Consider the following 23,000-nt stretch of genomic DNA (forward strand, 5'->3'; position numbering starts at 1 on the left):
ATTAGGGATGGGCGATATTATATCGTTTGCGATATACCGGTAGAAATTCCCCACACGATAGGAATTAGTCTTCCCGCGATATAAACGATAAATTCTGCGCATCATGAGTAACTCAGTTATTTTATACTCAATTTTATTTGAAATTGAAAATAATTTAGTTATTCAGATTTACTTAAATTTACTCAATTTTTACAGTAATAATTCATTGATTTCACAGGTTTAAAATGTACTCGATGTTTTTGAGTGTAAATTGTGTCACCAAAGAAATTGAGTAAATCACAATAAAACTTTTTAGAGTAGGATTTATTGATAGAAAACTGACTGGATGGTAGGTGTCTCTATAGATATAGATTTTAGGTGGTAAAATCTCAGAGGAAATTATAAACGACTTAATTTTGAGAGAAATCAAATATTTTTGAGGACCACAACATGAATAAAAACAGATAACAAAAACAACAAGTGCAATTCTCACTCCTCCCATTTATTTATAGAGTGAAAACTGAATTATTGCCAAGACTGGACAAAACATTTCCTGTATATTTACAGTGGGTTTAGGTTACACATAGAATTTATATGAAATACTGTAAAAATTTGCAAGAAAAAAGTTTTCCTGATGTGATATACCTGATGAGGAGCTACATTATTCTAAAGGCATGCTGAATGTCGCATGCCCTGAGAAAGCCAAGGCCCTGTGTCTTATTCGAATACTAGATGCATGCAACAAAAAAGTCCTTTTGTGATAAATCAATCAACATGCCCATAATGCGACGCAAACACATCGCCGGTTACATGAATCAACTGATACCAGACATAATGGAGTAAGAATACAAGGCATCTTGTCAAAAACGAACAGGAAAACAAACAACTTAGACATACAAACTGAACATTAAGTTGGTTACCACCTCAAAGAATCTTCATTTCCTTCATTCCACGTCTCTCACTCGCATACGCACAAGCTTTCACACCAAATACTGCAAACAGATTTCAAACATTCATTCATTCATGTTCTGTTATATCCTGCTTTCGGCTTTTAAAAGAATTCCAAGACACAATAACGACAAAAGTATTGTAAAACATGAGTGGACTGAATATCAAATCTCATGGCACAAAAGAACAAACATGTTTTAGGTGCTATCTACTTCGTACTATCAAGTGAAAACATTTCGTTTGTTCACAGTGGTCTGAACGAGCCGTTAGGAGCGGATATCGTGTGAAACATAGAATTCGATTTAAAACTCCAGAGTTTCTCCCTGTATTTATAAACGGGGAAAGGGTGTTGTCATGGTTACATTGGGCGGAGCTTGCTTAAAACCAAGATGTGTCATCCTGAAGTAGTTAAGGTTATAAAAGCCATTGCTGTCTCCAAAAAAACAAAACAAAAAAACCCCTCTAATATCGGAGTCCACGTGTCGCTGGTGAAAAAGGACGTAAACGGAAGAAAAATACAAGAATTAAAACAACACACGCAGTCAACAGTTCCCAGTCAGTGGAAGCCAGATCGACACGCCTCCCAAACTGTGACGCATGAAGACTGTATGATGAAGTCCCGCCTCATTTCTTGGCCTGTTTGGTCACCATGTTCCTGGGTGGGGTCACTGGGCGACTGGAGTTTGGTTTCTTCTTCTCAGCTGGTTTCAAAATCTTTAGGAAAGCAAATATATTTGATTAGAAGCAAAGACAAAAACGGTTCTTGGATTCAGCTGATTTATATTGAATGTATAATACAGTGAGCAGAAGCGGCGTGTAAAATAAAGACGGCTGTGCACCTGAAAAGAACACATGAGGGTCTCGTCTACGCTCATCATGGCTCCGGCGTTATCGAACTCTCCACAGTAGTTCGGTGCGGAGAACAGGGTCACCAGCTGCCTCTTAGCAAAGAACTCGTAGCCGTCTTCCACCACCTACATGACAATTTACATTTATACATCTGTGCCTTCAATCGACCCTTTTTTCATCTGTGTGTTGCCTGGAGATCAAACCCATGACCTCGGTGTTGCTAGCACAATGCTATACTAACTGAGCTAGAGAAACAACAATCAGGACGTACAGAAGAGCGTATAGAGAGAGACAGATATAGACATGAAACGTGTATGAACCATGGGCTACATCTCGATCTCAATGTTTGGACACGTGGATGAGCGTGTACTATACGCAGCTATCACAGAAAATGTGCGACCTAAAAAATCCTGATTCCTTTTCTCTAGCTGCCCATTCATTTATATGGTGACGCAAGCAGGCCACCTAGTGGTCGAACAAGTAACAGCATCTGAACATCAGACCGTCTGTTTCCATGACTGAGCTCATCAAGTTTACAGAAAACACTTCCACACTCATCACGTAGGAATAAAGTCCAAATGTTGATACTTTGGCCCTCGTGTATCTATTGTAAGTCTATCGTATTTACGGCTTCCGAGCAACACCGGGCGATGCCAGATGTCAGCCTATCTTATATTAGAAACACTAATCTTACACAACACGGCAGCGGCAGACGGAACACAGAGAGTGTTTAGTGTTTGCAACTATAGGAACAGAACACACAGCTGCTGTGAGGATCACACCCGCTCTTCACATAGAAAAGCAGAAGTCTCGATGTCAAAGACGTCATCTCAAACGTGCAGACTCATCTGCTTTGGCTAGGTACGAACCAGTCTGACTCGAAGCACTTTCATGAAAGGTAGATGCGAGTCACGGTTCATCTATGTCTCGATGCTGGGGATTATTCCAGCTCCACGAGGCTGATGGGCTTGATTATTCAGGGTGGATAAATGTGAAACTAGATTTAGTCTGAATGCGAGGAAGTCACCTGATGGGCCCGGCAGATGAGATCCAGGTCGTGTTTGTGGAGGAACTTGGCTACCACTTCAGCTCCAAAAGTGAAGGAGACGCCCCTGTCGTTCTCACCCCAGCCCAGCACATCTTTATCTGGATCCGACCACAGCAGATCACACAGGAGACCTTGATCTGGAACATCTGTGGGTCTCATGATTCATCTGATCTGCTCCATAGACTGCAGGTCTGGAGACAAGCCTGAAGAACACCGGCACAGAAAAGATCATATGTGACGTTCTAGAGAAAACTCAATCTGTGATGGGCAGTGCACTACAATCCTGTTTTCTAAATAAAGACGTTCTAAACAAAACTGGAGATCATTTGTTTTTACTGTAAATGAAGACAATCATCATTTTATGTTGATATTTGACTTTCTCTTGTTCTAGAACAATAGTCATTTCTAACTCTGGGTACACGTAATCCTGTTACTAGTTAATCATTAATCCTGATTTGCACCGCACGTCTGCAAACCCAGTGTTATCGCTTTCAACTGCATAATTGTCAGATCAACACGGCTGATAAAAAAAGCTCGTAACGGGCACACATCTATAGAAATGATGCACCGGGTGTCACCTTAAACAAATAATACGGTCTTTCCAGAGTCCAGTTTGCCATCACAGTTTGACTAATATCTTGGATGTGGAAGTTTCTAAGTGTCTACCTTCTAAAACATTCATGCACTTAGTAGAGTATATGATTGGCTGTCGGTCACCCTGAGCCGGCGCTCCCTATAAGCCAACTAAGCAGCTGCTTAGGGCGTTGCCGCCACTAGGGGGCCCCCAAGGGCACATGAAATTATTACTGACTAAATGCAACATTGCAACATCAAAATAAGTGAGGTGGCCACTCAAATGAAAGGAGGCGGGAGTTACTGGTTACGGAGCTGAGCAGTGACCAATCAAATCAAAGAAGATGGAGCGTCAGCTGTAGTTCAGCAAGACACTTCAGTTTTAAAGTCGAAAGAGTGCTGTGCCACACACGCTATGCTGTAAGTGACTAAAAACATTCAATTATTGACAACTGTTAAGTGTTTCACGATAGAAATGTTGAACATCCGACAGTATTCACTGATGCAAATGTCAAAATGCTGATTTAGATCAAAAATATTTATACCATGGTCTGTTTGAATACTGGATTCTGATTGGCTGGAAGGTGTGCATTAAAATCCTTTAACGCACGGGTAACTCCAGTCAGTTTGATTACATTTAAAATGAACTGACAAAATAACCGTCATTTTCACCTGTTTGATCTAAACTGACACTGTAAACATCAATAACAGCTTTAACTTGGCAAATGACCAAGGTATAAGCCTCTACGTCGTGAATTAAAACCCTTTAACGCATGGCTAGCTGTGGATTATCCCTTACGTAATCTATGCGATTCATGTAATTTATAATTATCTGTCAATTCAGCGTTGTATTTGGGATAAGGTTAGAATAATTGTGTGCATACTGTAAATTAATTTAATGGTTATCAAGTAAATACACTAAATAAATAAAAAAGATTAAATCATCCTCAAAGGCTGTGTTATTCTAAATGTAGACACGCACTAGGCGCGCGCAAATAGGGAGCGACGCGGTCACGACGCGCATCCGGTGCTCAAACCACATTTTTCTAGACGCGGCATCGAGATGGAAAAGCTCAACTTTTCAGAGTGCCGCGCACACACAGCGGGTCATTTGACTAGAGAAAGTGGCGCGGCTCACATCTTCCGCACGGTTTTAGACGCGAAATGTGAATCACCCTTTAAAAATGTGTCTATAGATTGTGGTTCAAATTAAATTAAAATGATTTTTTAAATAAAATGTTTGCAAATAGTTAAACGCATTGAACAATAAATTCCACAACCTTTGTATGGTCTGTGCTCATAATTTAAAGGGACAGTTCACCTAAAATTGGAAGTAATACAATTATCAAATGTTTTGACAATCACAACACAACACAGATACAACTGATAGAACTGGGTGTGTTAGGTTTAAAGCATGCGTGCAAATAATCAAACATTGAAAATAGTTGATTGTATCGGGGGCACAGGGGGACCCCCAAATAAAATTCTGCTGTCACCAAACAGAGCCACACCCACCTCCATGACAACAAAAGATCTTCTCGTCCACAATGGCGGCGATGGGCAGACAGTTGAAACAGTCCGTGAAGGTCTTCCAGAGCTTGATGTTGTAGCGTCTCCGGCCTGAACAGCAAACAAACACCAACATAAACACACACCACAGTACAGCGTTTAAGACATTACAGTGTCAATGAATATAGAGAGAGGTCTGTGCTAAAAATACACAATTCACCCTCGGCTCCGCCTGCCTCTCTCTCTCTCTCAATAATTAATTCTGCACAGAACAAACAGTTCTGTTCTGTACTAATGTCCTGCTGTACTACAATATTATGAAAACATCCACATGTTCACGTGGCTAAACCACTGTTCATACTCACACTCATCATAAAAGCCATAGATGCGATTGATGGAGGCACACTCGTGATTCCCTCTCAGCAGGAAGAAGTTCTCGGGGTATTTGATCTTGTACGCCAGCAGCAGACAGATGGTTTCCAGAGACTGTTTGCCGCGGTCCACGTAGTCGCCCAGGAACAGGTAGTTGCTCTCGGGTGGGTATCCTCCATACTCAAAGAGCCTGAGCAGATCGTAGTACTGCCCGTGGATATCACCTGTGGGGATGAGAGTTGATGTTCTGATCATATCATCATCACCTGCTGGTGAGGTCATTTCATGATGACACGATGTCATCCAACCCATTAAACAAATCTCCACGGACTCCAGTATAAAGCCCTCGTGAAGACACATTCAATGCTATAATGCTAAATTAATTATACAACTCAAAAGAAAACGTGTGGGACACAGTTAAATAACTAAACCGTTTCAACTACAATGAGAAGAATATTAATTGAAGAGGTTAACTCAGTGATGTTAGTGAATGTGTGTTCAATCAATCGTAAGTTGAAAGTCAAACACGTGGTGTGATTTTAATGGTTGATACAGTAGAGCGTGTGTTTGTGTGCGTTTCTCACCGCAGATCTTCAGCGGAGCCTCCAGCTCCAGAAGGATGGGCTGACTGAGGAAGATTTCTCTGGATTTCAGACACAAGCCACGGATTTCATTCTCATGAAGCTGAACGTTCTTTCCGGGCTTCGATCCCCTCACTGCAATCGCACAAACAAACACACCGTCAACAAAATAAATATCAAAAGGGAGAAACAAACCAGATCACAAATCATAGTAAACTAAAATTATGTTTATGACACAGAGGCTGTCAAACGATGAACCGCATTGCAGTAGGGCTGCAACAACTAATCGATAATTATCGATAATGAAAATAGTGGTCAACAAATTTCATTATCGATTAGTTGGTCTGTGACGTCACTTGCGAGCTGCGCAGTTATAAATCAAGCGCGTCTTCTTCCCTTTTAAATGTCCCTCCATGCAGCATGAGCTGCAGTTTTAAAGTCAAACAGGTCTCTCTGTGCAGCGCGAGGTGCGCAGTTTTAAAGTCAGACGTATCTTTCCCTGCATGCGTCTCCGTGCAGCACAAGTTGCGCAGTTTTAAAGTCAGACGTGTCTTTCCCTGCATGCGTCTCCGTGCAGCACAAGTTGCGCAGTTTTAAAGTCAGACGTGTTTTGCATGCATCTCTTAAAGCCGCGCGGTTTTAAAGGGAGAGGTGTTTTAAATGACCAAATTAAAGATTATATTTGTAAAACCCAATGTGTGGCGTTTGCACTTTGCAAAGTACATATGGGCTAAATACCCTGATTTGGGGTTTATTTATATCAGAGGTGGGAAGTAACAAAGTACACTTTTTGTACTATACTTACATATTATTTTTTCTTGATACTTTTTACGGTACTTCACTACATTTGAATGACAAATATCTCACTTTTCATGCCACAAAAAAAAAGATTTCTTTGGCCAACCGCCCCCTCCCTCCCACGTTTGGGAGAGGCTATTGTCAGCTGCTTCTAATATGACGCACATGAATCAACTCAGTCTTGGTGTGTTAATTAGGGAGACATCCACAACATTTTGGGAGAAGGCAAATGAGTTCAGTTGTGTATATGTTTCCCATCTCTGATTTAGTCATTATAAGCAAAAGATCCCATTAAACTTTTTATCTGATTAATCGAAAAAATAATCGTCCAACTAATCGATTATCAAAATAATCGTTAGTTGCAGCCCTACATTTCAGAATAACAAACCGAAACAAACAACAAACAAAAGTGCACAAAACAAAAACTCTAAATACTAATTTTAAAACCACAACAAAACACTTTCGATTTTTGTCAGAGGTGTAAATGACCAAATCCTGTTGCGCCAAAAGCATCCATGCTCAGTACATTCTTTATTACACAATTTACCTCTTAATGACGTACAATATGTACAAATGTTACGTGCAGACACAGATTTCTACACCAGAGCATTTTATGATGTACAAGAATGCCAGTGAAGTAGGTTTGCATTACTGAAGTCATCTTCTGTGGCCTACTTGAGAAGGATCAAAGAGATCTACAGGATTCAAGTGTAACGCGTAAAGCAGTTCAGATCGGACCGGATCCCCTTTTCCCATCATGTACAGCCTCCTGAGTCCTGCCTGCCACTTCCATCTCTCAGTCTCAGATTTATTTTGCAGGAGCTCTGCTCAAGGGAACAGTCAAAGCTCGGCCTGTGCACTCAGCTGCCCTGTTTCTGCCCATCATTTCTATTTTTAACGCTTGTTTTGAGCAACTGGCACATAGGAAAGCAGCTCAATACTGCAGCTCTGGCATGATTCTGCTGCGTACTGAACATATCCGCTTTAAACTGTGATCTAAACAAGAATAACAACACAAAAACAGCACACACAAACTCTCTAGAATGAGACACACATTCCAAACAACACCTTCTTACATCAGCAGAACAACTGCACACATGCCTGCGAACTCGCATAACACACACTACGTGTTGCGCAACAATTTTACTACTGCATACATCGCCTACAGGAAACACATCCCTGCATGATCGGGATATTCAGTCATTTACAGATTCTCAGAACTTGGTACAAATAATCTAATGTGACCGTCTGATTAACCATCAAATATACTCAAGGATCAACAGTCAGATCAAAATATTGTTATCTGCTATAAAAGCACTTGCGTGTCAGTACAATACAACCTAAGCCAAAAAATACTTGGAATAACATAAACATGAAGAAAAAAGTGAAACCGAAGCACTTTGCAGCCACAATGCACATTATTTCCAAAACACACTACTAATCTCAAGCAAAGCCACAACAGAAAGCCGGAGAGACTGTTGTAGGTCAGTTTGACTTTATTTGAAGTATATTAGCGAGTGTAAAACCTGCGTACACAATAGGGCTGTGCAATATAACGAAATGATCTAAATATCGCAAATATGCATATCGCGAAATTTGTCAATAACTGAATTATTTAAAACTTTTAACCGAATCAAAATGTAAAACGAATATCTTAAAGTTTCAAATATATATGTGAGATTTAAAAAAAAAAGTAAATAAAACTGAAACCTGAAGTGCGTCTGTCTACAGTGTTTATAAGTGGTCTGTAGTCTATAAGTGTTAGGTTGATGCAGATAGCAGAGAGACTGTGTCTGATGTGTGGAAGATGATCAATAATCAGAAATATTGTATTGTAAAATATGTTTGTTGGTTATATCATTTTCAGTTTTTAAATATATATTTTACAAACTTGAACCTTTATTCTATAGCACATCGCATTATTTAGCAAATTATTGTATATCACATTTTTCTTTAATATAGTGCAGCACTTTTGATTACATAATTTTTTCAATACATTTTAAAATTGAGTTTAAATAGATTTTAGAAAAAGAAATATCGTATTGCATATTGAATATCGCATTATTTAGCATGTTATCGCATTTTTCTTTAATATCACACAGCCCTAGAACACCAAAATACCTGTCATGAGTTAAAAGATGAGGTAACACACGCAGTTTCTGCAAATCTCATATTATTCTTGAGTAACTATACAGTAGTATTGCATACTTCATATTAGACATGTGCCCGGTTAACTGCGGTTAGCACTAAATCCTGCTGAAACCGAGTTGGCTGCGATAATGCAAAATATCGATTATTTATTGATGCGTTGTTTGTCCGTGAAGCACGGCTCTGGGATCAGTAGGAAATGCTGCTCGATCTAAAAGCAGTGCAAGTTTAAGTCGCTTATAACGTGCATTTAAAACAGCAACACCCGTCAAACATGATCATTATAAATATACTTTATTATAGGGCTGTGCCGATAAACGATATCATATCGAATCGCGATAGAATGTATTTCAAAACCGATGATAAGCTATTGTCTGGATTAATTTTACAGTCTAACAGAACGCAGAAATAAACACAACAACAGTCAGTCAGCGTGCAGCTTTTATCATGCGCGTCAAAGTACAAAGTCCATTTCATACTGCACTTGGCAAAGAAAACTCAACATGAGGAGGAAAACATTACTGGAAGCGGAAACAAAGGTGAAACTAACCTCGAGTTGTCATCACGCGGTTTATCAAGTGTCTCATTTTTTTCGCAATCGCCGGTTAAACAAAACAAACTTGAGGCGCAATTGCAAGCGAGTTACTTCGAAACTCAAGCACAAACGTTTTTATATCCATCGTTAACATACCTGCTAACATGAGCTGGTGCTTATGAAACAAACCAGCGCCGCCCTGTACAGATCAGAGATGTAATGAAGTGAGTTTGTGTGCACATTAAAATATTGAACCTTGTATGTAAGATGCTTGCATCATTAAAGAAATGTACCACAGTGTATGTGAGATGTCTTTAAGGTTCACTGAATGCATTGAATGAATCCCACTACTCCAGCAAGACATTATTGCAGCGTTATGTATGTGCGCAGGTGCTGAGCCAATAGCGTTCGAATGTACGCAGTAACGAAACCCTTTCATTGGTTGAATGTACTGAATGAACACTCCCTTTACTTAACGAGTCAATGGAGTCAAAATGAGACTGAATGAACTGCTACATGTTGTTTATGGCCTAATATCCTCTGTGTTGCAACAGTGCATTAATTTAATTGAATTTTAACTGGTTAAAGGTTAACTTTTGTTAACAAACTGTATTTAAAATAGATTCTTTTAAATACAGTTTTTTTATTAAATATATATCGAAATAAATATCGTTATCGATCAATATAGAAAAAAACTATCGAGTTTACTTTTTTGCCATATCGCCCAGCCCTACTTTATTATCATAAAAATACCTGAGGAGGCTTGAGGATCGGTGATAAAAACATGTCCTCAGGCATTTCCTAGATCTACGTGTGTTAAGGTCTTCTTCTGCAGTGCGTATTTGGAGTTTCTGCACGAGAGCGCCCTCTGGCTTTCGGATGCAGCAGCATTTTACCGTACTGCACTCACAAATTGTGCATAAATCACGTGATACATATTTTCGGTTAACCGGGCATATGTCTACTTCATATATTCAAAGAGTATTTAGTTTGATCAAATTTATAAAAGGGAGATACAGCTGTACCATTATTTGCGGAAAAAGGCGAGCTGCTGGAGGCGGCAGGGGGACGGAACTACAGCACGAGCACACAACACATCATCGCATTAATCCCTTCATGTTTTTTTACATCATTGTTACGAAACCGGCATTATAAAAAACTTTCCGAAACAAGTTGGAGTGCTGGGGGAGTGTATCAAGCACAGAAATACTACGTCATACGTCCAACTCGTTTTTTAACAAGTTGACCATGTTAAGCATGAGAAGCCGGCACGTTTAACAGTGTAAAGAAGTCAGAATGCATAACATAGCATGTTACCCCATCTTTAAAACACGGGCGAGTCACTGTACAACAAACAGAACACATAACACTATCTATTCAAACGAAACTCTGACAGACACAATCAGACGATTATCAAAACTTTTTAACTATATTAAACATTTCCATTCATGAATCTGAAAACACCCAATCTTGACACACATGACTATGGGTTGTGAATACACACTCCCTATATGAGTCGGTTCCTTGTGTGCGGTTACATAAGCGTAACACAACAGAGACTGCCAAGAGAACAGCCGTTTTAATACCAGCACAGCCTCGCACCCCGGCCAGGTTTCTAGGCTGTATAGCAATACTCAAAGTGCGTCTTAACTCTGACGGGATGGAAAAGAACAGGGAGAGGTTTCTAAGAAACGCTGGGAGGTGTATAGCGTATCGTGAGATCAACCCATACGAAAAAAATGTGTCTGGCCCCAAAACCCTGTTTCTTTACGCAGGGTAAACTCAAAACAGCTCTTCTGCGAAATGTTTAATTATTAAAACATTCTGTTCGTTCAAACAGTGTTCTGCTGGAGGAGAGAAATTAAGAGAGTTTCTCCTCTTTTAATAGGACACGCGATACACCAAAACACAAGTTTCAAGCTTAAACAACACAGTAGATTATTAGCCGTATCTTTTATAGCAGTCTTTGCGAGGTCTAGGTCGGTTCAATGAGCACTTCTGAAGTACAATATTTGTTTGCAAGTAAACTTGATATGCATTAGTGATAAGATGTCTTCGACAAGATAAAACATTCAGAAGGGTGGTTGGGTTGGTTGCTTTGCATGTCAGTGTGATCAGTGTGGATGATTCCAGGCCAAAATTAACAATAGCGGATTACGCCTCTAGCTGTCGTAGCTCCAGAAATAAGTTGCATCTTCACATTTTTCCTGAAGAACTTACAAAGATTGTTCAATAAATAGCTCTAAGACATTAAAACAACCAATGTGAAGCACACAGACGTAAATGTGAAGAAAAATTCTAAATTTTAAAAAGGTTCAGACAAAAAGACAAGACGTTTAATAAGGGAATAACGAACCAGACTTTATGGAAAAAGTCAAAAGAATGACGATTTTCATCCTAAATGTACACACTTCAATGACACATTGACTACAAACTATTCAAAGCCAATAGGGAGCCAAAGAGATGACGTGTTTTTGTATGCCAACACGGAAGTTACTGGCGCACGGGTTCCCTCGACCGAAAGCCTAGGCATTTTTCCCATAGACTTTTGGAAAATCGCAAAAAATAAGCTCTGTGTTCAACAAAGGGTTATGACAATTACACGTTTTGTCTATCAAGACAATCTTTACACCACATTTGTTATTTTTGAAGCAGAAATACAATCGTCAGAAGTAAAAAAGCTAACACGATGCTATAAACAGACTACATTTATGGTCGCTCTAAATCAACGTCACCACCACCAATCCTCCGACAACTCTTTCAAACTAAATAAAAATGTGTTCCCTGGTAAATTATTACTCCGTGTATGAATCCACATCTACGATTTAAGAGATTTGTGCCCATGTTGCATTATTTGTGCGCTTTAGAAGCGCGATGACGTCTATGTCACAGCCAAAGGAAGTAGTCGCTTTTAGCAACTTGTTAGCAACCGCCGTTTTTAAGACACAATAAAGGCTTTAAAAAAGTCACAAGCGGATTATGATTGGTGTTTAATGTCATAAAATAAAACGTGAAAATATTCAGAGGTTTTGTTAGCCATAGATCTTATTTCGGGCGATTTACCAAAAACCCATTCAAAGAACCAATAGACATGGAACCAATAGACATTAGAGTGAAGGAACCGGAAGTCGTAAAATGCTAACTCGCTTCCGGGGTTTGCATACAAAAATACGTCATCTCTGAGCCTCACTATGCTGTCAGCACAATAAAAACAGAGGGTATGCCCATTACACACTTGAGTGACATGAATATTTCTAATAAACATTACTGTTAAACAACTACTGATTTAATATGATAAATGATTAAATTTTGATGATGATGATTCAATCCATTTCAGCTGTTCCTGTAAACATATGTGAAGATGATTCAAGGTGTCAACATCCTTTCTGCAAGTGAACTATGACAAGACATGATTATTGAAACCTTTGACCGCCACAATAGAGTATATTGTCAAAGACCAATACGACGTTACCAAATTCATACTGTATATTCTCATTACAAAGTATTAACAACAAACAAACCCTTCTCACCAATCACAAAGCAGTATTTACCAAATTCATTGTTTGTTTACAATGAATACGAATAATCCTCCGAGAACAAAACATGTTATCCTGATGTACATGATTTATATCATGCGTGACAGATGTCATATAAAATACAAATATGACAAACACAACTCAAATACATTTTCATGTTTCTTTTTTCAAATATTCGTTACTACTAAACTTGAGTTTAGAAAAGTTCTTGCCTGTTATGCAGGTGGACTGAAAATAAATGTGCAATATTAAGTCATTAAACTTCCAGTGTGGGAACTCTGTTAATGACGTCACCCTGTAAAAAACACTCTGAACGGTCCATTCTACAAAAAACTGAAATATTGTTACTCTGATAGCCACACATATAGGACACGTCTATGCATTTGTGTTTTGAGCACACTCACACAGCTCGGATGCGACTTGGAACCACATAGTGTTGTCTACCTAGGGAACGCTCCAAATGAATATTGCCAGAACTAGAACGCTCAACATAATCTAATATTCAAATACTACATGTGATGTCTATGTAGGGAACTAGCAAGATTTGGGGCAAAACCCACTGGACATGTAAAAAATGAGAGCTAATGCTAGCTCTGCTAATTCACCTCAACAGACATAAATGCGAGTCAGACAACTAAGACACACAGATAAATATAGATATGTAATTAAAATAATATTTATGATATTATTTCGCCGTCTTGTAAAATAATTTTGTCGCTGTTTGACGTCTGAACTCACCCTCGAGCAGGCGCTGGATGATGCTGTCTATGTTGAGTTTGTCGATGTCAGCCATGGCTAACGTTAGCCGTATAAAGCCTAAACCGACCCGGACACGACAGATGAAACTCGTATGAGAACAATAAACTGATTTATTAACACAAACTCTGATAGACCGCCCGACAGTAGATGTAAAATCCGGGTTTGTGGCGGCCGTCAGATGCGCGTGTTGCGGCTGTGACGCACCGGCTCTGCGGAAGGATACACACGCGCAAAGGCGGCGGCAGAGCCCGCGGATAAATACCGCGCAGCTGCGCGACTGATGAAAATAGGGCGGGGAAATAAAGAGGAAGCATATGTGATTTTTGTCTTTCCTTTCGGTTTTTATGGTTCTGTGCATACAATTGACAAAGCGTCAAAACACGCACACAAAACTATCAGACAATCTAAAAGCAACCAAATAAGAATAAGGTGTCAATAATGTTTTAAAAAAGTAAGATAACGTGTTGGACATCGTATTTTAACATGTCTTAGGAAATGTTTTCTTTAGACATTTCATTTGCATCATGTTCACGTCAATTGCATAACGTGGACAGGGTGTGTCTGAATAAACCACAGCAAACAACATTGGGTTTACTTTTTGTAAAAGGGCAGAAAAGTTTAGCTTTATTACAAGCAACGATGGTATTGATGCATCAATAACCTCACAAATGTGACGAAGTGAACTACCACTGATAGGCAACTAAGGAAGAACCAAATAAGAGATTAATAACCTTCTGTGTTTTACATTGTTCTGTTGAGATCTGACCAATGTCTTTATTAGTTAATACCAACTGTAAACTGTTATTTACACTTTGTAAAGATTATATAGGCAGAAGAGAGCTGTCCCACATAACCAAACCATGCCCCATATTTTTTAATGACCACCTTTTGTATTATTTCATTATTTGCCTTCAGTTTGCTCACTGGGTGAAAATGTGGCGCCCTCTAGTGTTTGTGTCCGGTCATCTTCAGTGACTCGATGTCAAAACTGTCTTTCTTTGAATTACGGAGTTAGACGTAAAGTAACCAACAGCATGTCGATGTCGGATGGCAGGAATGGAATAGACATTTTCTGAATCTCAAGAAATTCAAAACAGTTACACAACAGATTAATTTCATTGACCTGTGTTTTGCGTGTTGTCTGGTTAAGTTATAACGACTGCAGCATGATGAATCTGATGGAAAATGATAGTCTAAGATAAAAGTCACATCTTTAAACTAATATATATATATATATATATAGTTTATGTTGTTTAATATTGTAGTGCTCTTTCCATATTTCCTTTAAAATTCCTTAAAAAAGTCCCAGTGAAATTAAAAATGACTATTCTTATTTTTTCCTGAAATATTGCAGCATTTATAGTAAATAGCTTAGCAATGTGGGCCATTTTATTTTTTTAATTCATGTCCCCTCATAATATTCAGTTAAAATCTTAAAATGCACTTCCGCCCTGAAATGACTAGCCATCTCAAATGACGTAAATTACACGGCTTGGGCGGAGCATCCGTCAACTCCTCCCCTTCAACTGTCAGTCTGCTGCTAGTTTCATTTCAAAATGCAACAGCTGTTTTTTACATTCGATCAATTCGCAGTAAAAGCCGCGAGCCACGCCCACTAATTGTCTCCTTTGAAATTCCTTTTCACTCGGAAATGCGTCAGAAGTAAAAACAATCGCAACTTCCGGTTCACGGGGACTTTAAAAAGATTCTGTCCTAACTGTCATAAGCAAAAAGAGAAGAAATGGAAATGCCATTGTTCAAGAATAATCATGTGGTGTTAAGTGATAAATAATGGTGATATAATATAATGTAACTTTATACTGCTTTTTACTATTTATGTTTTTTGAAGATCTGCTATACTGTATAGGCTACTTTCAAAAGTATACTGTATGTAAATCTGAGTTGTTTTAATTCTGCAGTGTGTTCCACTGGAGTGTTTTAAATATGAACCTTACTTTAATGTATTATTTCGTAGTACTCTTTTATAACCAGATGTTAAAAAGGTTTAAAAAAGAGTAAAGCACAGCAGATTACAGCCCATCACTCTTCAGCTTCAGTCTGTTACCAACAATACCAACACTAGTCTCTGGATTAGATGAGTGAGCCATTAAAACAAGAGCTGCTGTCCCTTCCCATATGATATTCTGATCCCTCCTCCAATTTAAATCCGTGGGATATCCCACCTGTCATCTGCCACGGAAGAATCAGGATTAATTGATCGTAAATGTAATAGCACACAGTGCTGTGGCCCAGAGGAAAATGTTTTTGCTCAGTTGTTTCATTTAAGTATCAAGTCAGTCGCAGATGTTTCTCATAAAATAGCTTTGGGGAATTCAACTGAAACAAATGAGAGCGTAATTGTTCAGACACATGAAGAGTATGGAGGTGTATATGAATGTAGATTGTAGAGGTAAAATAATCTGGATTTCAGTCAATTTAATGAGAAATGTTTGAGATGATAATGAGATCTTCAATAATATTGACTTTTGATTGCAGACGAGACAAATCTAGCTTAAGTTTAACCTTGTGAGTTAACGTTTAGTACTTGTCACTTGAATACTTGAATACACTTGAAAACCATAAAAGTAATATAAACAGCAATATTTTACCAAATATTTCTAAAAACAGTAAAGCATGGAGCAAACGATGCCAAGGTCATGGGTTCGATTCAAAGGACATACACATAATATATAGCATTATAGCACTGCAGTGTGATTTGGATATGTAAAAATGTGCATGTAATACTATAAAGTGTGCACATCAGTGAAGTTATGATATAATCACCATCCTATCACATTTCACACACTGTCTCGGTGGCTCGTGTCGCGTCGGAGCTCTTAATGATGGCAGGATCAAACAGACGTGTGGTGGGTGTTACATTACAGACCACGCACAGAAATAACAACACAGGGCTTTGACTTTATCCCAGCAAAAAACTAAAGAATAGCCACCTGTTATCAGCATCATCGAGTGAGGGTCATGAACCACACGTCACACACAATACTGTATGTTTTGTGTGTGTGTGAAAGTGTGACATTTTCTTTCTTAACATGCAATGGATCATTCCTGTAATGCTTGGGTTCAGTTTTGATTTTGTAACTTCAAAAAAAAAAGGAACAACCATGTGAAGGTTTTTTAAAGGCCACTACAGAGATCTGTTTTTATTCTAAAAGAACCTGATGAAAATACTTGACAATTCACATTTTGTAAACATGTTTCCATCTTTAAAAACTGTAAATTCGAGATTTTTACCCATGCAGTATGTTAATTGAATACAAATAAGCAGTGTTGGGAAAGTTCCTCTGAAAAAGTAATGAATTACTAGTTACTAATTACATATTCAATAGTGTAATTTGATTACTGTACAAATCACTCTCTCCAAAAAGTGTTAATTACTTATTACTAATTACTTTAGTACAGCCTATTTAATTCATTCAAATAAATAACAAATAACTACATCAATTATTAATGTATTAAAGTATACAAGTATACAAATGTGAGAAGGATTCATTAAAGCATACATTTTAAAGTTAGACTTATAATTTTGATGTCATTTCCACTGTTGAATATATTACACAGTTTTATGTTTAGTTCAATTACATCAGAAGTAACTGTAATTAAATTACAGGAAAAATAAGAGTAATCCCTTACTTTACTTTTCAAGGGAAAAGTCATTAAATTGCAGTAACTAATTACTTAGTTACTAGTTACACCCAACACTGCATATAAGCCACATGATGTGAGAATTATTGATCAAGCCTGGTAGCACAAGTAGCGCAGGACGAGTTATGCTAAGGTTATAGGGTTTAAAATATGGGGACAGTTTAATATGACATATTTCACTTATTTTTTCTTATAGTCTTATTTCTATATGTATTTATGTTTCCTTTTTTGAATACAAATATTTGTATATTATTATTTTAAATATTATATATTAATGAAATTAAATGATATAATACTGTTAAAAATAAATTAAATTATATGAAATAAAATTAAAAATATACATAAAATAATATTGTAAACTAACGGTACTGTTTAGCGTGTTGACAAAATGTTTATATGCTCTCCTATTGTAAGTCACTTTGGATAAAAGCGTCTGCCAAATGAATAAATGTAAATGTAATATCATAATAATTTTATTATAACTTGAGTTTTTATTACAAATGTTTAAGTATTCATTTTTTCTATTCTTTTTATTATATATTCATTTTATTTTACTCATTTTTATCAATTAAATTAGGGTACTTTTGTCGCTGTTGTTTAATCGTCTGTTGGGTCTGTGTTGTTTTCACACATAGAGTTTGAGAAGGTCTCGCGAGATCTAGTTTAAGAATTAGTGAACTGAATCTACACCTTAGATCTTCAGTATCTAATCATAATTGTTCTGTAATTTATCTGATCTAATTGATTTACTTATTACCCATTAACTCATTACAATATCTTGCAAGTATATTTTGAGAAAAACATCAAACATATTTTGACACAACATCATTGAAAAATGCAAACACTTTATTCACAAAGCCTGTTGATCATAAATAAATGGGCGGGTACAAACACACAGCGAGCGCTGCGATTGGCTGAAGGCTAAATGAATTATTCCTGATCTTTCTCTTCTCCGTGTGTGATGATGTGAACCAGATTATTGTAGTCCAGGTTTCCAGCAGCGTCCGGAGGGAACGCGGTGAACATCTGCTCCATCTGCAGGTGAGAAAACAATCACTGTCACTGTATCCATGGCAACCTGACACCATCACTGTCACCTGTATGGTATCCCTCACCTCCTCTGCTGAAAATCTGTCCGCCTGTGTGGTCAACATCTGCGTGACACTGAATAGAAACACAAAGAGAGGTTTCACACGTCTGTTTAATGCAGTCGGTCAACTAAAGTGAATGAACTGAAATATTACTATTCTTTCTTCAGAATTCCTTTCCCCTCTGGATCAAACACTTTAAAGGCGTTAAGGATGGTTTCTTCGGGATCAGCACCTGTGATTTAACAAACAGCACAGGCGTAAAAATAGAAAACTTTGTTAATAGCCATTTTGAGAAAAGACCGTCTCACCCTTGAGTTTCTCTCCGAACATAGTGAGGAAAACGGTGAAATTGATGGGTCCAGACGCCTCCTTCAACATGTCGTCAATCTCCTCCTGTTTCACATTCAGACGTCCTGTCAGTCAAACGACAGAAGAGAGGCATCATGGGAAATATCAGACAACATCTAAGTGATGTAAAGATCACTTCACACTGATTTACTGATTTTTAATGAGAATCTTTTTATTCCTTTTAACATTGTATTGAAGCCCAGATAGCACACTCCATCTGGCTTACGTCTATTTGACGTCTGCATTTACATCTGCAAGACATCTGCAATACATAGTTTGCTCATCTGCAATACGTCTCGGAGACGTCTGTACATCTGTAATACGTCTGCTAAAGATCTGGAGATCTGGAAAAGAACTGCTGTGTAGAAACATCTGCTAAACATCTTAGAAAGAACAGCTTTACATCCATTCTAAATCATAAACATCTTACAGACATCTTCTAGATGTCTATATGACGTCTTACTGCAGACATCTCCGAGACGTATTGCAGGTGAGCAAACTATGTATTGCAGATGTAAATGGAGATGTCAAATAGACGTAAGCCAGATGCTATCAGGGAGCCAAAAGTTACAGCAGCTTTAAAGACCGTAGACATTTTAAAGGGGTCATATGACACGGCTAAAACTAATATATTATGGTTTGTTTTAGATGTAATGCACACGATTTAATGTTCAAAAACGCTGTATTTTCCACACAGCGTGCATGTTTGTATCTCCTCTTTGCTCCGCCTCTCTGAAACGCGCAGATTTTGAACAAAGCTCATGGCTCTGAAAAGCGAGGTGTGCTGTGATTGGCCAGTTAACCAGTGCGTAGTGATTGGTGGAATACTGCAAGCGTGTGAGGGAAATGTAACGCCTCTGACCATATTTGGAACATCAGGTTCCTCTTCAGTTGTACTGACAGGTACGCCCACCTTACTTGCGTATACATTTGGGCGGTCTTAGTCAAATCAGACCACCAACTGATGTAGATTTCTGGGGGTGTGGCTACACGAGGCGTTTCAGGCAGGTCTGGGTGAGCATTTGCTTTTACATAGAATGACTCTTTTGTTCCCACACTTTCATTTCTGCAATTTTACGTGTCTAATACATGCATGAGCAACTTATAACACACCAAAGACACAGAAAAACACGTGTTCACGCCATATGACCCCTTTAAGAAATGTGTGTTCCAGAAAAGTTGAATAAACCAACCTAGAGCTGCAAAGGTGTCTCTCAGATCGTTCTTGTCAATGAATCCATCTCTGTTCTGATCCATGATGGTGAACGCCTGACACATGGAAGACAAACATATTTTACCCCAGAAAAAAAACGTTTTTACATACAAAGTTACATACACAATATTTTAACTTCAATAGCATTTACAGGGAATGACTTATAGTCACACAACCAGCTTTACAATGTTCATGTGAGTCTCCGCTATAATGCACACCACTGTATTTCATTTGCCCATGATAATATCTATTTTTTGTGTCATCACATTTAGAGAATAATTTCTGTGTTTTTGTACGCTTAGCTGTCTAGAGTAAACTATATTTATCATGTTTTATTTTTGTTAATCACTCATTTGATTAGTAAAAAGCTGGATGGTTCCAGAACCATGTGTTACTTTAGGTAAAGGAGTATTTACATGTGAATCAAAATGTGAATTTCATTTTAGACTTAAATTGTCAGTTTAAGATTTTTTGTCTTTCAGTTTTAAGTATGTCAATTGATTTATTATTTTTATTTCCTATAGTTTAAAGTTGTGCTTATCTAATTTAAACTATTATGACAAGTGCCCCCCACAAAGGTATGCATAGGGCCCCAGACGTCTAGGATCGGCACTGATATTGTAGAATCAAGTTCTAGAATGAACGTGGAAAACAACGATGAGGATATTTGGTCTAGGACATCTTTGATGAGAGATGTCTATGATCAAACAGAAAACAGATCTATGTGAGGTTCAAGATAAAGTTTGGATTTGCTCACAGTTTAATCTTATCATTGGCTAGAAGGAAGATTTGAGATGCTGAATGGGGCTTTTCTTTCATTATATTACAAAATAAAGGCTGAATTCCAAAGGTTCCCACCAAAGTTAGAGACAATGTGTCACACATGTATCATTTATCCCAACAGAATTCGGAATGCAAAGGAGTGTCTCTATAAATATATATCAGCCCTCAATAGGGATCAGACAGGACTATCAGATTCCACAGCGCGGGTCGCTGCAGGCGCCTCAGACACATCATATATCATATACTGTAGCTCTTTATGAATGACAAAACACACAAGACCTCTTTAAACTCCTGGATCTGAGCCTGTTCAAACATAGAGAAGACGTTGGAGTTTGCTCCTTCTGCCGCCCGTTTCTTCGCTTTCTTGGGTGCCTGTAGAAAACAAAGAGTTTTACACACCAGATCAGATCCTAGATCAGATTCAAAATGTCTGAACTATTTGAAGGACAGAAAAAATAAATGACAAAATTACAAACTAGGGATGTGACAATGTTATCGTGTTATCGCAATAGCAAAATTGTCTCAATATCATCGTGGTCACATGACTGTATGAAACGATAGGTCTTCCGGGCCTAACATGAAGAATGTTAGAAAAAAGAATAGATGTTGCATTTGGCAAGGTCCATCTTGTGAAAATATTTTATTTGGTAAAAATTTCATTTGACCCATCTCATACTATGACTCATAACTCTAAGCAACAGTTATGATTAGAGGATGAAGAAAAGAGGATGCTTACGGCACGTTTCCAAGTCATCATTTGTCATTTTAAATGCCGCAATAAGCATCGTACCATGGGCTTTATACCGAGGTATTATTGTACAGTGAGATTTTGATTTTGTTACATCCCTACTACAAACTCAACAGAAGAATTTTTGTCTAACACAATCTAATAGAAAAGAGCAAGAGCAGAGTTTTGGAAGTAAACTAAATGAAACGACTTCCGCTTACACTGCAAACTGTCTTTTTAATTTTGACTGCAAAAATGTATTTCTGTATTGTCAGGTACAAATATCAAGAAATTCAATTCAAGATGCATTTACTTGAAGAAATAAGACATAAGGTATTACTGCATATCTTGTTTTCTGAAAAATGTGTAAAAACTTCAAACAAGAATTTTTACGCTTAAAACCACAAAATTGAATTCAAATGTATTTTTCTTAGCCGATCTGCAGACACATTTCTTGTTTTAAGCACACACAGATTTAAGATTTTTTTAAAAAGAAAGTATTGTAATAGCCTAAGTGGATTTACAAAACATGAAATGCTCTCTCATTCATAAGTGTCTCGGGATAAAATCATCTGCTGAATAAATGCATCGTTCTCAACTGATTAGCTCAAAATTGTATATATTATTATGTCACAAAAACAGCCAAAGTACACGACCTATAACCTCAACCGGCACCAGAGTCCGTGTGACCATCAGTAAATGTGTTGTGGTTCTACTCACCATGGCTGATGTAGATGAACAATGACGGACTCCAAAACGGCAGCTGAACAATGAGACGCTGACGGAGGCCTTTTGTAGATGATCCGTGCTGTTGTCTACTGGCCGATATAAATAACACATGTCCTCTTTAGGAAGTGACAGGTAGATGATGATTCTTCATACACGCACAGGCGTGTACCCCCAAGCTCAAGGTCTATTGTGATTTAGGAACAACAGTGGTTTAGAATAACAGGGTCTCGCTCTCTAGAGGACACATGGAAGAAATGTTCGCTCATTCCTCAGCTGTTTGATTCGGTGATGGCCATCGGCTCTCTCCTCTCATCCTGTTTCATTTCAGGGTTTCCACACCACTTTGGGAAAGTCAACAACATCAAGATGAAATCACTATTGAAACAACATTTACTGTGTGAAGAGTGAAGCGGGAACATTTGTTAAGGCTTGATTTGGATTTGAGTAAATGTGATGAGAAATGTTCATGTTGAGATCTTCAATAATGTTGACTTTTGATTGCAGACTTGAGAAATCTGAGCTCAGTTTGACACATTGTTGACGTCTCTTCTCAAACTCTTTTGGCAGATTTGTCAGATTTCTGACTCTATTTCTCAGGCAAAACATCTGAGACGCATGTAATCTCTTTGATGTCTACAATAGATAACTGTAACAAAAGACATTTCATCTTATTCTTTATATAGGCAGAGACAAATCTTGCACTTTCATAAAGACAGTTGAAAACGGAGAAGATCTTTGACTTTAAAGTCCCAGTGAAATTAAAAATGACAATTCTTATTTTTTCCTGAAGTATTGCAGCGTTTATAGTAAA

General features: G+C 37.9%; 2 protein-coding genes across 2 annotated transcripts; both read right to left on the reverse strand.

Annotated features, from left to right (window-relative positions):
• Positions 1-460: 460 nt before the first annotated feature.
• LOC130545463 (serine/threonine-protein phosphatase PP1-gamma catalytic subunit A-like) lies at positions 461-13,874 on the reverse strand. Its single transcript, XM_057319976.1, is given in 7 exon segments — positions 461-1,641; positions 1,767-1,901; positions 2,804-3,027; positions 4,913-5,017; positions 5,272-5,502; positions 5,863-5,994; positions 13,615-13,874. Coding segments are annotated over 7 exon segments (972 nt in total). The 5' UTR covers positions 13,670-13,874; the 3' UTR covers positions 461-1,551.
• A 4,249-nt stretch (positions 13,875-18,123) lies between these two features.
• Positions 18,124-22,260, reverse strand: myl2a (myosin, light chain 2a, regulatory, cardiac, slow). Its single transcript, XM_057320035.1, has 7 exons — positions 22,181-22,260; positions 21,013-21,105; positions 19,931-20,006; positions 18,698-18,802; positions 18,543-18,621; positions 18,414-18,462; positions 18,124-18,333 (listed from the first exon to the last, which is right to left on the reverse strand). Exons 1-7 carry the CDS (start codon positions 22,181-22,183, stop codon positions 18,229-18,231), a joined length of 510 nt encoding a protein of 169 aa, XP_057176018.1. The 5' UTR covers positions 22,184-22,260; the 3' UTR covers positions 18,124-18,228.
• Between the last annotated feature and the right edge of the window lie 740 nt (positions 22,261-23,000).

Source organism: Triplophysa rosa, linkage group LG2 (assembly GCF_024868665.1).
Source record: "Triplophysa rosa linkage group LG2, Trosa_1v2, whole genome shotgun sequence".
In the NCBI taxonomy this organism is placed as follows: domain Eukaryota; kingdom Metazoa; phylum Chordata; class Actinopteri; order Cypriniformes; family Nemacheilidae; genus Triplophysa; species Triplophysa rosa.

What these genes read in the sequence shown, in the direction of transcription:
- myl2a (XM_057320035.1), bottom strand. An exon ending in AGACACCTTTGCAGCTCTAG is followed by an intron (nt 18,803 to 19,930) that starts GTTGGTTTATTC and finishes TTTGACTGACAG; the next exon opens with GACGTCTGAATGTGAAACAG. An exon ending in GTTCGGAGAGAAACTCAAGG is followed by an intron (nt 18,622 to 18,697) that starts GTGAGACGGTCT and finishes GTTAAATCACAG; the next exon opens with GTGCTGATCCCGAAGAAACC.